General features: G+C 45.5%; 1 protein-coding gene across 11 annotated transcripts in view; it reads right to left on the minus strand.

Annotated features, from left to right (window-relative positions):
• Positions 1 to 1,094: 1,094 nt before the first annotated feature.
• Positions 1,095 to 15,544, minus strand: part of Ikzf1 (IKAROS family zinc finger 1) — a 100,436-nt gene continuing 85,986 nt past the window's right edge. For 8 of the 11 annotated variants that reach the window (XM_045135464.1, XM_045135469.1, XM_045135462.1 and 5 more), the window contains 2 exons: positions 8,789 to 8,923; positions 1,095 to 1,848 (listed from right to left, as the gene is read on the minus strand). In XM_045135464.1, coding sequence (XP_044991399.1) covers positions 1,139 to 1,848; positions 8,789 to 8,923 — 845 coding nt within the window. In that variant the 3' untranslated portion in view covers positions 1,095 to 1,138. The remainder of the gene's footprint in view (positions 1,849 to 8,788; positions 8,924 to 15,544) is intronic. The other 3 variants (XM_045135470.1, XM_045135466.1, XM_045135461.1) reach the window with 1 other exon arrangement.

Below are 15,544 nucleotides of genomic sequence, written 5' to 3' on the forward strand. Positions count from 1 at the left end.
CTTTAGGCTAGAGAGTTTCAGACTATTTGAGGATTTAGCTTAAAAACAGGGAAGTTCTGTGTTTTAGCCAATGAAATGCTGGAATCACATATATTCTTGATTAAAAAACGGTCATTTGAATCAAGATTTTATTGGTTTTCAAACAAAAAGAGTGCACACTGAGGGTAGAGATCTGTGGCTTCTTCTTAACCAACACCGAGAAATCCCTACCCACAGCTATAAGCAAACTATGGACTTAATTAAAATGAAGAGGTGGGATTAGGTTTTCATGGGACAGCAGGCCCTGGTCCCAGGTACAAGCAGGTCTGAGGAGAACAGGGACCCATAGACCTTACAGTACGATTTGGAAGACTCTGGTTTCTAAGGTAATTTACTGTTTGAAATGTTCCAATTAAGATCTCAACTTCAGAACTGGTGTTTACGATACACCAAGACAGACTTTGGGATATTAAAGGCATGGGGGTTACAAAACAGAAAACAGCCCCCCCCCCACAGATTCTTCCAGAAGTGCACTGAGGTCATGTCACTGGGCAACAAGCCTCAGATGGCTGTGTCCCCCAGGCAACTGCGGAGGAATGCAATGCCCAGTGAAACCATCAGATAACCTGACCAATTCATCTGCCTATGCAGCATATGAGTTGAGTATCTTTCAAAGTGCAGCCTTACCACTCTGGATGTGGGTGGCCTGAGGCTACAGTCTCCCCCTCAGATGCTTCCTCATTCCTGGTCCCAGGGTCCCCCTTCAAAGCTCACAGGGATGCCTATACCTCTGGGGCGTGCACATGGCTTGAAGGACACTTGGGGCATGAACTATGTGCTTAGCGCGGGGCCCACCTTGCTCCTTCTAGGATAAGCTTTTTTTTTTTTTTTTTTTAAAGTTTAATTGTCTCTGAAATTTCCAGCTGTATGAAGAAGGGGATGGTAAGCTAGAAGTCTAGAGAACCGTCTGGGGTGATGGACGATTCCCCCTGCTTCGATGCAATGATGCCTCTAACAACAAAACAAAACAAAACAGAACACAAAAACCTGCTTTCCAAAAGCAAATCCCAACCCACCCACTTAAATGAACGCGGGTCCCCCGCAAACGGGGCAGGGAGTGCGGCAGCGGTCCTGGCGCCCGGGGTGCGCCGGGCTGGGCTTAGCTCATGGGGAAGCGGTGCTCCCCGCGCGTGATGTGGGACGAGAACTCGTACCTGTCCTGGCTGTGGTAGCCGCACATGTTGCACTCGAAGGGATCCCGGAAGCCGTGGCAGCCCATGTGGATGGTGTACATGACGTGATCCAGGAAGAGCACGCGGCACGGCTCGCAGCGGTACACCTTCAGCGGCTCGCCGCCCGTGCCGAGCACGCGCACGCCGTCCGGCGAGTTCTCGGGCGCGCGCAGCGGCTCGTCGCGCGGCGCCAGCCCGTTGCGCGCGTGCGCGTGCGCGTGCGCCGCGACGTGGTTGGTCAGGTAGATGAGGCCGGCGCGCTGCTCGTCCGCGTTGCTCTCCGTGTCGTCCGTGGAGTCGTGGCCGCTGTGGCTGGGCGACGCGTCGCGCTCCGACGACGCCGCCTTGGCCTTGGACAGCAGCAGCAAGTTCTCCACGGCGCCCGCGCCGCCGTCGAGCGCCGCGTGGTTGGGGCGCGGCGGGCCCTCGGCGTGCGCCTTGTGCAGCGGGAAGAGCGGGCCCACGGCCGGCAGCCCCTCGGCGCCGCCCGGCGGCGTCTGCACGAGCGGGCGCAGCGACTCGGCGCCCAGGTAGCTGATGGCGTTGTTGATGGCCTGGTCCATCACGTGCGACGTCATCACCTCGTCCTTCTCGTAGCTGCCGCCGTCGTACGCCATGTCCGGCAGGCACTTGTCCCCTGTGGGAAGCGGGCGAGCGTGAGTGAGGCCGGGGGAGGCGGCGCCGGGCACCGGGACACCGGCCACGCCCGCGTGCCACCCTGTCGGTGGCGCTTAGACAAGCTGGTGCAGCCAGTCGTGCAGGAGCCGGAGAGTGCCCCAGTCAGCTTGCCTTCCGTCAAGTCTCAGAGAAAAAAGTAAGCTTTAGAACTTAAAATTTAAACAGTTGAACGGTGTCCTAAATTTATACTGCTTCACCTGTCCCGATTATTTAATTAAAATGCTTAAGTATGATTAATTTGTAACAGTACGTGATGTATATTTACTGTTGTGTGATGGTACTAAGCTCATCGTGTTAACAATCGAGGATAACGTGTGCTGTTAGGGACACTCAAAGCCCTTGGCAGTGCCGAGCAGTGACAATGGAGTGTTCAGCGACCACCGGTGGCCGAAAGGACGTAAGAGCCAGAGGATAGGGAGGGGTGCTGTGGGACGTTGTCTTCCTGACCCAAGGTGGCCTTTGCTTTCATGACCCCACGGTGACAGTCACTACCTACATAAGGCCTGCATAATCTGAAGGCAAACGACAAAATGACATCGGAGTAGAAGAGGAACTAGTTGGAAAGAAGAAAGGCGGTGGGAGGGGATTATGACCAGCGTGTGGAGATTGCCCCCAACGTTTAGGAAAACATATAAAAAAAAAAAACCAACTTTTAAGGGGGGAAAAAGAAACGTGTGGGTACAAAGTAGGAAGCAAACGGAGCTACAGCAGAAGGACCTGAAGTGGCAAAAGCACACTGTTCACTTACTCTTTACAAAACATTCCTAGCATTGAAGATGATCAGAACCACTGTGAACTCAGTGGTGATTGGGCCTTTGCCTTAGGAAATGTATGCTCTAATATCATTAGTCTGTAACAGTACATGAACTCCGCTATAGTTTACACCTCTGGTGCCCTCAAAAGCCCCTGTGATAGACTTGGTCCTCTCCTATGGAAATGCTATTGAGAAGTGACAGAATCTTCAAGAAGAGGAGCCTAATAAGAGGAATTCAGAGATCTTTAAGGATGTGCCCTCCAAGGGGATGCTGGGGCCCCGGGCTCCCACATCTTTCTCTTTTGCTTTGCAACCATGAGGTGAGAACTTCTGCTCCTCCACGTGCTCCCTCCGGGGCATGCTCTCTTGGCATACGTCCTGTATATGGCAGGGCCAAGTGACCATGGATTCGAACCTCCAAAACTGTGAGCTGAAGTTATAAGTTGCTTGTCTCAGACAGGTCACTCTATAGTGATGGAAAGCTTACACAAGCTCCCTTTCTTGGAACCAGTGAAATCTGAGACTCTATTTGGTATCAAACAATTTTGGGAAAAATATTTAAATTCCTTAGAGACATGCCTTAGTACATCAATGGCATGCCCACTAAAACATCAGGAGTTAAATTAGACAAAATCATTAAATGAATCAATTACTTGTTTTCATATTGGCAGGGCTAGTGATCTGTCATTCTTTCTCAGTGATGGCAAATGAGTAAGTCAGCACACGGGGCCAAGTACAGGAATGTCTGAATATTTTAAATTTCACCCCCACTCTGCTTTTTCTCTTCTTTCAACACATCTGGTCAGCTGGAGGGACTGGAAAGAGAGCCGGTGAACACTGTTCCCATCCACAGCAGTGCTCAACAACCACGGAAGACACTCAGCAAAGCACACAGCACACACAGTCCATCCCGTTAGAGAAATTCCATACAGACTAGAGAGGCCTGCTACCAGAGCGTCAGGCAGGATTCTCATCTAAGAGCCAGCGGAGTGAGTGGGGCTTTGTGTCCCGATGATGGGGACAGCAGTGAGGAGGGCTCTAAGGGATACTCAAGGAAGGTCCATGGACCAGAGCTCTGGTGAGCAGGGACAATGCTAAGGGGACAGGTGGGATCACAGATTGAAACCCCCACCAAGCTGACCATCCAAAGAGAAGCAGAAGCCACTGAAGGATCTGAACAAAGCAGCCTTCTCAGCCACAGTAGAGCGAACACATTGAGGAGGGGCAAAGAGAAGCCTGAAGACCGCTCAGCCAGGTTGGGGCTGGTGTTGGCTGTGGAGGGCAGCAGCAGCAGGTGATCCCAGCAGTCCCCATGCTGACGGACAGTTTAACCTCCCCCAAGCTCCTCCTGACTAAAATTCAAAAATTTACTTAGAAAGAAATCTGTGACCTCTAATGATGGCCTAGGACTATATTCCTCACTACACCGAAGAGCTACTGCACTGCATTTCCTGGTCCTTGTGTGTGTGTGCATGGTGCATATGTGGCAGTCAGAGGACAAGTTTCAGCGCCGGTCCTTGCCTTCCACTTTGTTTTTGAGGCAGGGCCTCTCTGGTGTGTGCTGCGGCTGCATTCCCCAGGCCAGCTAGCCTTGTGCCAGCTTTCAGGGATTCTTCGGTCTCCATCTCCCATCTTGTAGCAAGTGCATTGGGATTACAGACACATGCTACTGTGTCTGGCTCTTACACGGGCACCGGGAATCTGAACTCCAGCACTCATGCTTGCTTGGTAAGTGCTTTATCCGCTACGCCATCTTCCCAGCCCCAAGTGTCTTACTCTCAATGGATGCATGTCACGTGACAGCTTGGTTCCATTTGCTTTCAGTTACTGGTGTCAAAAGTAGCTCATGTCCTGATAAATGGCACAATGTGATATTTAGATTGCAGAAAGAAAACTCATCTATGGCCAGTTATACCGTCTCAGAACCTGGGCAAAATGAAATCCTTGTGAAGCAGGATGAGGATCAAAGGAGTGGTCTTTCCCTACATTCCAGGGGTGAATTAATAATACAGCATTCCTAAAACCAAAAGGTTTTCTTTTCTCTCTCCTTTTCAAGGTGCTGTCTTGTTAGACTCTGTAAGAGAAGAAACCTGCTCTTGTTCGTATTTTAGTTTATCTTGCTACTAAGCCCCAACAAAGATAAGGAAAAAGGCCTGGTGCTGTGTGCAGGTGTGTATGTGGCCTTATCAAAGGTGGCATGTTACTGTTTCTCCACAGTCATAGCTCTGCGGTTTGCTGACCACTAAAGTCTGTTGTTTCCAAAACTTAGTATCAACAACAAATGGGCATAGGAAAGAATGCAAACATATATTCCAGATTACCACTGTGTATGAAACCTACCCATATGAGGAAAATAAAATCTACTAATGAAAGCTATCTATCATCCATCTACCTACCTACCTACCTATTTTCTATTTTACATCTATCTATGACCAAGGAAACACATAAAATTCCTGCATGAGGAATTTTCAGAGCTCTCGAGAAACTCTGCAAAGAGCTTGAATTGTTCCTTCTCCTTTTCTGATCACAGAGCAGCTGAGGGCTCTGCTGGCCAGAACCAGATAACACCAAAAAAGGGATCAGGCAGGCTGGCGTCTATAGTCTTCATGGCAGGCACAGCCCACCCAAAGCCTTGGAGACAGGAAATAACAAAAACCAGTAAGTCCATCCTGAGGAAAAAAATATGTGATCAAAATATGTGACTTTCTAAAGATCTTCACAAAGTATTTGTTTCACAATTATCAATTATAATTCAAATCTATCAGTATTACTACCCACTGATATATGTGTGGTAGAAAGATATTTAGAATGATGATCACGTTGGAAATTTCTGGATGTTGGGTTTGGGGGATGATTTAAAAATATTAAAATTTATATCACAAGTTAAACAATATATTTATTTATTTATTTGAGAGAGAGAAAGAGGGAGAGAATGGGTGCACCAGGGCCTCTAGCCACTGCAAACAAATTCCAGACACATGTGCCCCCTTGTGCATCTGGCTTATGTGGGTCCTGGGGAATCAAACTGGGATCCTTTGGCATTGCAGGCAAATGCCTTAACCACTAAGTCATCCCTCCAGCCCCTCAAAATTCTTTATATTAACTATCATTTTAATGATATGATAACTTTTCTTAGAAAAGAAGAAAATATACCAGGATAATTTTGATAGAAGGAATACTGATAACTTAGGTCTTAAGTAGGTTTTTTATTTGTTTAACATTTTAATACTATTCTCACTCCAATCACTAGACAGTTGCAATAGAATGATTACCATCCCTATTTCCTATCAGCTCTTCTCCATTGAGTTTACTGACCCCAGTGACCTGTTTCTGATTGGCTAAGAAGTGAAGGTTTTTGATGATCACAATGAGCTATGGTACTGGCAAAACAGGAGCAACTTATTCACATCTGTATTAAGGTTCAATTTTTAAAAAGTAAAATCACAGCTCCTATAATAAGAAAACAAAAATACATGCAACTGTGAGCAATAACTAACGTGGAAATAGTATTGCCTGAATCTGTAAAACACTTTCTAGTGTTGAAATCACTACACCTGTTTTCCATTTTGAGCCTCAGCATCTTTGAGAAGTAGGCAGGACAGCCGACCCATGCCCATTTCTGCCCTGAGGACACTGAGTTCAGTGCAGCTCATGACTGGCTGAAGGTTACTAGTCAGTCGCAGCAGGAGGTGGACCCCGAACCCACCACTGTGGGGTCACTTAATATGACAGTAGCTGGATGCCTCCCCGTCCTAAGAAGTGCACCTGAACGATAAGCACAGCACCCTAGAGGTGGACATGAGTCTTCGAGGTCCATTTCTCTTGTTTTAGAGGTGGACAAAATGACATACTAAGAAGGGCTTATGGGAATGCCACCCAATAGTAGCAAAAGTGAAGCAGACATGGCAGGACAGGAAGGGCTGGTTAGGACATAATGTGCCCGTCACCCCTGCCTAGGGAAACAGCAGCAGAGCACAGCTGCTGGGAGCCCCTCAGAGTCCACTTCTGCTATCCCGGCCCTTCTGTTCCCGTAGCACAACTTCCGGCTGGACCTCACCTCTCCCCTGGATGTTGTTTCTCAGCTTGGCTTTGCTCCACCCGAGCACTTGGTTGTATTGCTTTTTAAATACAGAAGCATTAGAATGAAAGCAAGCCCACACGGTAGTTTTACCCAGGATGGCTGTTGCCGTGTTTTCATAATGTTCTATTTGGCTTGAAGTGTCCCAAAGCTAAAGGATACTAAAAATGTTAATTTACCAAACCATGTGGCATTCTTCAAACTCCTATTCCAAATGAGGAAGTAATGCCATATTTTCCCAGGTCAGTAACTCTTCACAACCCTTGGACACACTTTCTGTTTGGTCTCTGCCCATCTTCCCTGGGCACCCACGTCAACCACTCTCTACAATTCCTTTTTCTTGGGGACTTTCTAGTATATATTTCTGGAACAGGGAGGAGCCAGGGCCTTGTGCCTGATGCTACCTAAAACACTATCCACTTAACTGCTGACTCTTCCCTTTTTCTCTGTGAGGAAATAGAAAGCCTCCCTCATCCATGTAGTTCAAAAGCTCACACATGGGCAAATCCACACATTTGCATCCGGCAAATGGGTTTCATTTTATTTTCTAGCAGATTGCTCCTCCCAAATCCCAACCCATGACAAACCACTAACAGTAATGGAACCAATTTGCAGCTATAAAGGGAGGTCAGTGCTTAAGATCTGGGCCTCCTCTGTCTTCCCCTTCCTGCAAGGGCCCTCGGGGGCACTACTTTTCTAGTATCATGTTCTCCCCCTGTGCAAGCTTTCTCTGGCCATCCTCACCAGGAGACCCTTGAAAATTATATCAAAACCCGAACTCCATTATTTTCTACACCCGACTTCAACTGTCTACAAATGGCACACTTCAGTGAAACCCATGATTTCCTTCACCCACCCCAGCCTTACACCCCACTTCCTTCTCACTAATTCTGTTTCACTATTCTCCATTGCTACCAGTGCTCTGTGGTATCTAGCCAAGCATGAAGGCACTGAGATGCACCCAGCTCTGTGCTTCTGAAAGGCTGCACCTCTCACCTTGGCCATCGAAGGCCATTCACCCCATGGCCAGAGCTTCACTTCCTTTGCTTTCTAGTGGCTACTTGAGCTAAGCTGGGAAGACACCTGATCCACGATGTCCCAACTGTCCTGTTTCAGATCCCACCACCATCATGGTCACTTCTCCTCATCTGTCCAGAGTTCCTGACTTTTCCAAAATCTGTATGGTACTTAATTCTATTCCCTTCTCATAGCCTTTGCAATTCTGTACAGATTTTATGGTCTCCTTCCTGGACATGACCTTTCCCTTCCTAACCATGGTAACAGCTGATTTTTCACACTGAGGTCTTCTAAGTGTTTTCATGGCCTTGCAGTCATTGCATGTTCTCAGTCACTCTGTGTCTCAGGGGGTAGGGTCATCTCCCTGAGGTAACACAGTTGAGCACATGTGTACTGCCCTCAGGCTGCTCCCTGGTACTAGTGATTTCCACTGACACCTGCCTCAGTTCCCTTGTCCTTCCTGTGTATGCCCCAGATGACAGGCACACTGTGTTTACCTATAATCTACAGAAAGCAACAGTGGTTTGAGGAACTGGGTGCCTCATTCTTTGTGATTCCTCACAGCAGCCAGCACAGGCAAGGACTCAGTGGTCAAAATAGCAAATCCAGTGGCATCGTCTCTTCATAGCACTTCTCAGACCCATTTTCCAATCCCCATATCACCTCTCACCATTCTCCATGAGGGGATGCTATAGCTTTCTGAAAAATGGGAATCTGAAAAATGGGGCAGCAGGCATGAGGGCACCATGCCCTTCAGGGGTCCCTGGATCTCACTCTTAGACTCACTGACTCTGTCACCTTAATTAGGACAGAGACCAACAGGCACATCATGCCAAGGGCCCCAGATGCTGCAAAATCACATCCAAGAACTTCCTTGTGGAAGAAGGTTTATTAGTTTGACAAAAGCAATTAAAAAATTATAAGCTTACTACTTTTACTTCTTAAAAAATTAAGATTTTTTTCTTTCTTCCACCTTATAATAACTTCTGTTTGAGTCTACAGCACACCACGCACATAGTTGTTAAGAGATAGCAAACATTTAACTCTTACCAAGAAATTTCTGAGGCATAGAGCTCTTACGTTTGGCGACGTTGCTTGCTAGTCTGTCCAGCACAAGTGATCTCTCTGGTCCTATTTTGCACAGGTCTTCTGCCATCTCACTGTGATTAGTTTCTTCCTTAATGACTAAAGCCAAAGACAGAGAGGCCAGTTTAGAAATACTTGCATTTCAATGATCCTGCCATGTTCAGTTTTAAGTCAGGGCTTTCCTCAGGACTGATTCTCATCATCCCAGCACCTTCACAGGTAGACAAGAGACTTGCATTGCCAGTGTCCACTACCTGTTAACCCTCCTTCTTCCCACGCTGCTCGGCCCTTAATTACCCATAAAACCAAAAGAACAAGCAGCGTGTCCATTGCACTATGCTGGACTTTTAGCCTTGGAAGCATGTTGAGACAATCTGGATCAATCCTTACAGCTTTGAGAACCGAATACTGTCAGATCCAGAAATGACAAACTGCACAGGGGACAGAGATACAGGGACTATGTCCATTTAGCTTCTCAAGATTATCTGGATAAATCCTGACAACTCTGAGAACCAATACTGTCACATCCAAGTGACCAATTACACAGGGAACAGAGATGCTGGACCCTGTCCACTTAGGATCCTACAGCATGTCTTGACACCATGGGGAAGAAGACAGAAGCATAATACTGGACTTATAGCAAATCCATTGCCACATAGCAGCTGCACAGTTGTGATCATGAAGGTAAATGCAGACATCTGAGTTTGGCTAGTCCAGCTCTATTTTCCTGTGCCAGTTATTCCCTTTCCCTAAGTGAAGATACAACTGTGTCTGAGACAGTCTCATCTCTCCTGACTTTTGTTTTTAGGGTGGGGACTTTTGAAACATAACTCATTTCTGTGGTATTTATCCCAGTGTTTAAGAAGCTGACATTGTAGTGATTACCTTCTACATTTTATTCTGCTTTTCCAACACTCTCTCTGCCTTGCATTTCTTATCAGACATTTTTGTATTGATTGATCATAGAGTCTCCAACAGTTTTATCCATTTATGTTATTGACTTATGTCTCTTATTCTTCAAAGAGTTTTATATGTCAGAGGTACATTTTCATGCAGTACTAGACTTGCCACATTTAATGATATATACATATCAAATTCCAGTAGGATTTACAAAATAATTTTGTGATAAAGCCATGCCTTGCTTTGGGAGGACACGCAAGATGGCGTCCAAGCTGTGCTGCCTCTTTTGTCTTCTGGCTTCCTCCTGGTCTGAGGTTGGCCCAGAAGCTTTCTGCAATGTACTCTACTGAGAGGATCCCTAAGTATTTTATGTATTTTCTGATGTTATGAAAAACACTTTAAAAACCTGTATTTCCACAGTGTGATGGTTCCTGAGACAGATAAAAATAGATTCACCATATGACCTAGCTATACCATTCATTGGCACATACCCTAAGAGCTTTTATTACTATAGAGATACTTGGTATCTATAATCACAATAGCTAGAAAGTGAAACCAGCCTAGATTCCCATCAACTGATAATGAATAATTAAGATGTGGTACACTTATACCATAATTTTTTATTCAGCTATACAGAAAAATTAATTTTGATATTTGCAGGAAAATGGGTAGATCTGGAAAAGGTTATACTAAGTGAGGTAACCGAGACTCAGAAAGTCAAACAACATGTATTTTATTTCATATGTGATGCTGGTTTCAAATGTTTAGATTTGTATGTGAGTTGGAGTAAAAGTCAATAGTAGAGACCAGGAAGCTAGAAGGACCATTGGGGAGGGAGGACAGAGAGGGGAGGGCTTAAGGGGAAGGTGTAGTAGATATGCAAGTCAAGGGACAGATAATGAAAGTGAAATGGTCATGTAGGTCCAGTCCAGGGAAGGGGATGGAGGAGAGGATGGAGTGGGAGGAAGGGTTAATCAAAATTAAAGATGCTATGAATAAGCCATGTAAAAGCCTAATTTTTTTTCTAGTTAAATGATATGTATGTTGAGAGAGAGAAAGGGAGAGAGAGAGATTGGGAAGAAGTGTCCTATGGTTGTGGATAATACTGTGCCCAGAAATCAGAGATTGTTACAAGAAAATTTCAGTGCCAAGGTTTGATATCTTTCAGTGAGTTGTTGATCACAGAGGTCCCTGGTGCCCCCAAACATTACAGACTATTTTCAAGGCTCTTGGTTGTCAAACTTGACTAGATAGTTAGACTCTCATTGCTGAAGAAACCACATGCTTGTGTGCAGGACACTGAAATATCTAGCTGGAGTTGAGCTGGAATCCTCCTCCCTATTAACTGGCTGTCAGGATGCTGGAAAGAGCTCTGCAGCCTATTGGGGAAGAAAGTTCATCACCATCTTAACCAGCGGTAGACCCTGAAAGCTTTTCAGATGGCCAGAAAAGCCAAATGTACCAACTCATGCAATGGTGTCATGTCTTTACAGGGGAAATCAACTGCTCTCTGATTGCATTTGAGGCCCATTCCACAGGAGGGAATTCATGCCTGTTACTGAAAACCTAATCAAAAGCCTAAGCCAGAGGTGGTAATAAGTACTATGGGAAAGCTACTACTGTTGTCTGGCTAAATGGATATATCATGCCCACCAAACTGCCCTCTAAATACTTATGTTTATGTCTGTATATTAATGCTGCTTTCACTTTTGGTCAGAGACATTTCTCTTTTCAGATGGAGATGAACCACAACTCACTAATATGCTGAGAAGTAACAGTGGAAAGTTTAACACTAAGGGAGTCATCTCTGTCACATCCTCCATGGCTTGGAGACCATTGTGAAAGAGGTGGTGGAAAGTGTGTAGAGCCAAAGAAAGGGGAGGGATACTTTGCAATACTGTAGTCCAGACACAGAGTGGCTGTGGTGTTCATGACCTGGTAGTGGCTGATGCTACCTACCTACATAGCACCTGCATAATAGGAGGGGAAAGTGATGACATCAAAATAAAAGAGACACTCATTAGAAAGAAGGGATTCAGTGGGAGGGGATTATGATCACAGTATATTTCTATATATATGGAGGTTGTCATTAAAAAGTTTAAACCTGGGCAGGAGAGATGCTTAGCAGTTAAGGCTCTTGCCTGCAAAGCCTAAGGACTTAGGTTCAACTCCCCAGAACCCATGTAAGACAGATGGACAAAGTGGCACATGTCTGAAGTTTGATTGCAGTGGCTGGAGGCCCTTGAATGCCAATTCTCTCTCATTCATAAATAAATAAAAAAGTTTAAACCTGTATTTCCAGTTTGATATTTTTGTTGGTATATTTTATTTTTTTTAAATAACTTTATTTGCTTATATGCAAGCAGAGGGAGATAGAAGAGAGACAAAGAGAATGGAAGTGTCAGGGCCTCCACCTGCTGCAAATGGACTCTAGATGTGTGTGCCACTTTGTGCATCTGGCTCTATGTGGGTGCTGGGGAATTTAACTCGATTATTAGGTTCTGCAGGCAAGCACCTTAACTGCTGAGCCATATCTCCAGTCCCTATTTAATTAATTAATTTATTTATTTATTTATTTTTGTTTTTTCAAGGTAGGGGTCTCATTCTAGCTCAGGCTAACCTGGATTTCACTATGTAGTCTCAGGGTGGCCTCACACTCATGGTGATCCTCCTACCCCCCTGCCTCCAGAGTGCTGGGATTAAATGCGTGTGCCAGCATGCTTGGCTTTCCCTATTTTATTTTTTAACAGTAAGTAGCTCAACATGTATAGCCTGTACATGACGAAAAGGAGGATACACATAAACTCCTATGACCTAATTCAAGTAGTCATACATGTGACCTAACATGGTCACTTATAGTCTATCCTCTGTAAGTAAGCTCTAGTGACTGGCTCAAGTGCTCCTCATCTTAGGCGGGAGATTCCCCACCACCCACATACGTTACAAAGCCTTCTGGAGTCTTGACCCTCAGAGTGGGCCACGTTAGGGAGAGGTGAGTGCAGTGCTTTTGCTCTGTCATTAGTACACATGAGGGATAAGAGCAACTTCTAGTTTCTAAGTATATCAGGACAGTATAACAAGTGGCCAGCATGCTTTCACTAAAGGAAATTACATTCAGGAAAATTAGCCTTCCACTACATCTTTAAAGCTAAACATAGTTTTCACTTAGTGGACCCAACTTAAGTGGGACTGAGGAATGACTTGACTGTCCCTGTGGGCACTTAAGCTTGCCTGTGAGAGACAGGGAGGGAGAGGAGGGGGGAGCACAGGAAAGTATATGTTCACCCAGCCCAGCACTTCAGGGCTGATGTGACCAAGACCCCAACCTTCATCTGCTTTCCTAGCTCCATACACCACCCACCAGGACTTTTGTTAGCGTCTTCTTATGTATCCTGTCAGTGCCAAGCTACTAAATTTAGAACTTACTGATGCCAACAAAAGGCTCGGTGTTGGGAAGGGTAAGACAAAGTGGCTTTGTCATCTACAGTGTGGAGCTGGGATGGCCCCACAGGACATGTCTGAAGCTTAGTCTCCTAGGTGACACAAGTAGGAGGTGGTGGAACCTTTGTGGGATGGGGTCTTGGGAGAGGCCCTTAGATCATCAGGGGTGCTCCTTCAGAGGAATTATGGGACCCCAACCCCTTCCTTTACTTCTCTTCCTGGCTTGTGATGTGAGGGATCCCGCTGCTCCCAACACCCTCACCATGATGTGTGAGGGATCCCGCTGCACTTCACACCCATATCACGGTGTGACAGGACTCCTACTGCGCTCCACACCCTCCTCATGATGTGCTGCCTCACAGTCACATCTGACGCACCAGCCTAACCATGACTATGAGCCAGAGTCATGCTTTGTGTTCATAACTCTATTATCTCATGCATTCGTTACAGCAGTGGAAAGCTGACTTATACACTGGCTCTGGTGTTTATGACCATGTTGCTTGTCTTGATGCAATATTAGGCAGGTAGAACCCAACATGATTAATTGCCAGTGTTCCTGGTTCTGTCTGAGGTTATACTGGGATCAGATGATGACCCCTTGCTGGTGAAGTTTCCACCTCTTAAGAAAGAACAGGAGCCTGCCGGGAACTTGGGGAAGAGGGTCCAGAAAGAATGAAAGGAGGAAAGCTGTGGAATGCTTTCTTCTGGATATGACATGACCATTACACTCATGAACTTATCGAAGCTATGGTTTTGCTACACAAGACTGACCTTGTCCATAGTTCATTATGGAAGGGGAAAGGTCTCATAAAGCCCCATTTCTCCCAGAGTAATTGAACAGCAGCTGCTAGTGGCTGGGAGATGGAGAGTCATGGTCTTCAGTGGTGCAGCCATTGGTAATTTACCCATGGTCCAGTAAACATCTTCTGACCCATCATGCAAGCAGCTCTACTTTAACTCAGTGGGTCACAAACAAACAAGGGAAGAAAGTAGGATGAGGACTAACTGGTAAGATGACCTCTAATGGGAGGGATGAGAGGGTAACTGGTGGGGTAATATCAAGGTACATTATATACCTTTATGAAAGTGTCCAAAGTAAAAAAATGTTTCAAAAACTAATGAATGAAGCCATCGCTGCAGTGTTCCAAATCATGTGACCACAAGTGGAGCGAAATGAAAATTATAGAGAAACTGATTCTCACTACACAGCAATAGTTCATACACATCCATAGCTTTCCTACTACAGCTTCAAAACAAGCTTCACCCTCAGCTTCCCCAGTTCTAGAGATGTGGCCCTCTGTCTGAAGTCACAGTCTGATAGTTTTTATTTGATCATCTTCATGAAAAACTAGCTTTTTAGGAGCCAGAGAGATGGCTCAGTGGTTAAAGGCACTTGCTTGCAATTCCTGCTAACCTGAGTTCAATTCCCTAGCACCCACATAAAACCAGATTCACATGGTGGCACATGCATCTGGAGTTCGTTTGCAGAGGCAAGAGGCCTTAGTGGGCCCATATACCTCTCCACTCTCTTTCAAATAGGTAAATAAAAGAATCTTTTGCTTTAAAAACTCACATCATATTAGAATTACTAACTACAAAGAAACAGTTGTTGCTCTACACTGCTTTTTCATTCCTGTTTTTCCCTAGCTTTTGTTTTTCTCTATTTTATTGGCAATTTTCATACATAGGTATAATGCATTTTGAACATAATCTCCTCCCATTACTTTCTCTTGCCCCCTCCCAGCCCCTTCTTCTCATCTAGTCCTTCTACTTAGATCTCTCTCTCTCTCTCTCTCTCTTATATACACACACACACACTGAGTTTAATTATCTGTATTTTTTCCATTTTCTGTGGTGCTGGGGATAAGACCTGGGGTTCTTCCTACCAGGCAAATGTAGGATCACTCAACTACAGCCCATTCCTCTAGGTTTAAAAGTCAACTCCAGGGCTGGAGAGATGGCTTAGTGGTTAAGCGCTTGCCTGTGAAGCCTAAGGACCCCGGTTCGAGGCTTGGTTCCCCAGGTCCCACATTAGCCAGATGCACAAGGGGGCGCACGCGTCTGGAGTTCGTTTGCAGTGGCTGGAAGCCCTGGCATGCCCATCCTCTCTCTCTCCCTCTATCTGTCTTCCTCCCTGTGTCTGTCACTCTCAAATAAATAAATAAAAAATGAACAAAAAAATATTTTTTTTAAAAAAAGTCAACTCCAAAAAAAAAAAGCCAAAAAAAAAAAAGAAATCTATACCTCACTTATGAAACTTATTAAGGGTCACCATTATCTTGGCATTTCTCTAGATTTGAAGAGGAAGGGCTGAAGTGCAGCTCTGTATGGTTGGGTGAGGAGTGGGAAAGTGGGGCATCACGGGGTGGTGTTCCTAGT

Source organism: Jaculus jaculus, chromosome 16, assembly GCF_020740685.1.
Source record: "Jaculus jaculus isolate mJacJac1 chromosome 16, mJacJac1.mat.Y.cur, whole genome shotgun sequence".
NCBI lineage: Eukaryota > Metazoa > Chordata > Mammalia > Rodentia > Dipodidae > Jaculus > Jaculus jaculus.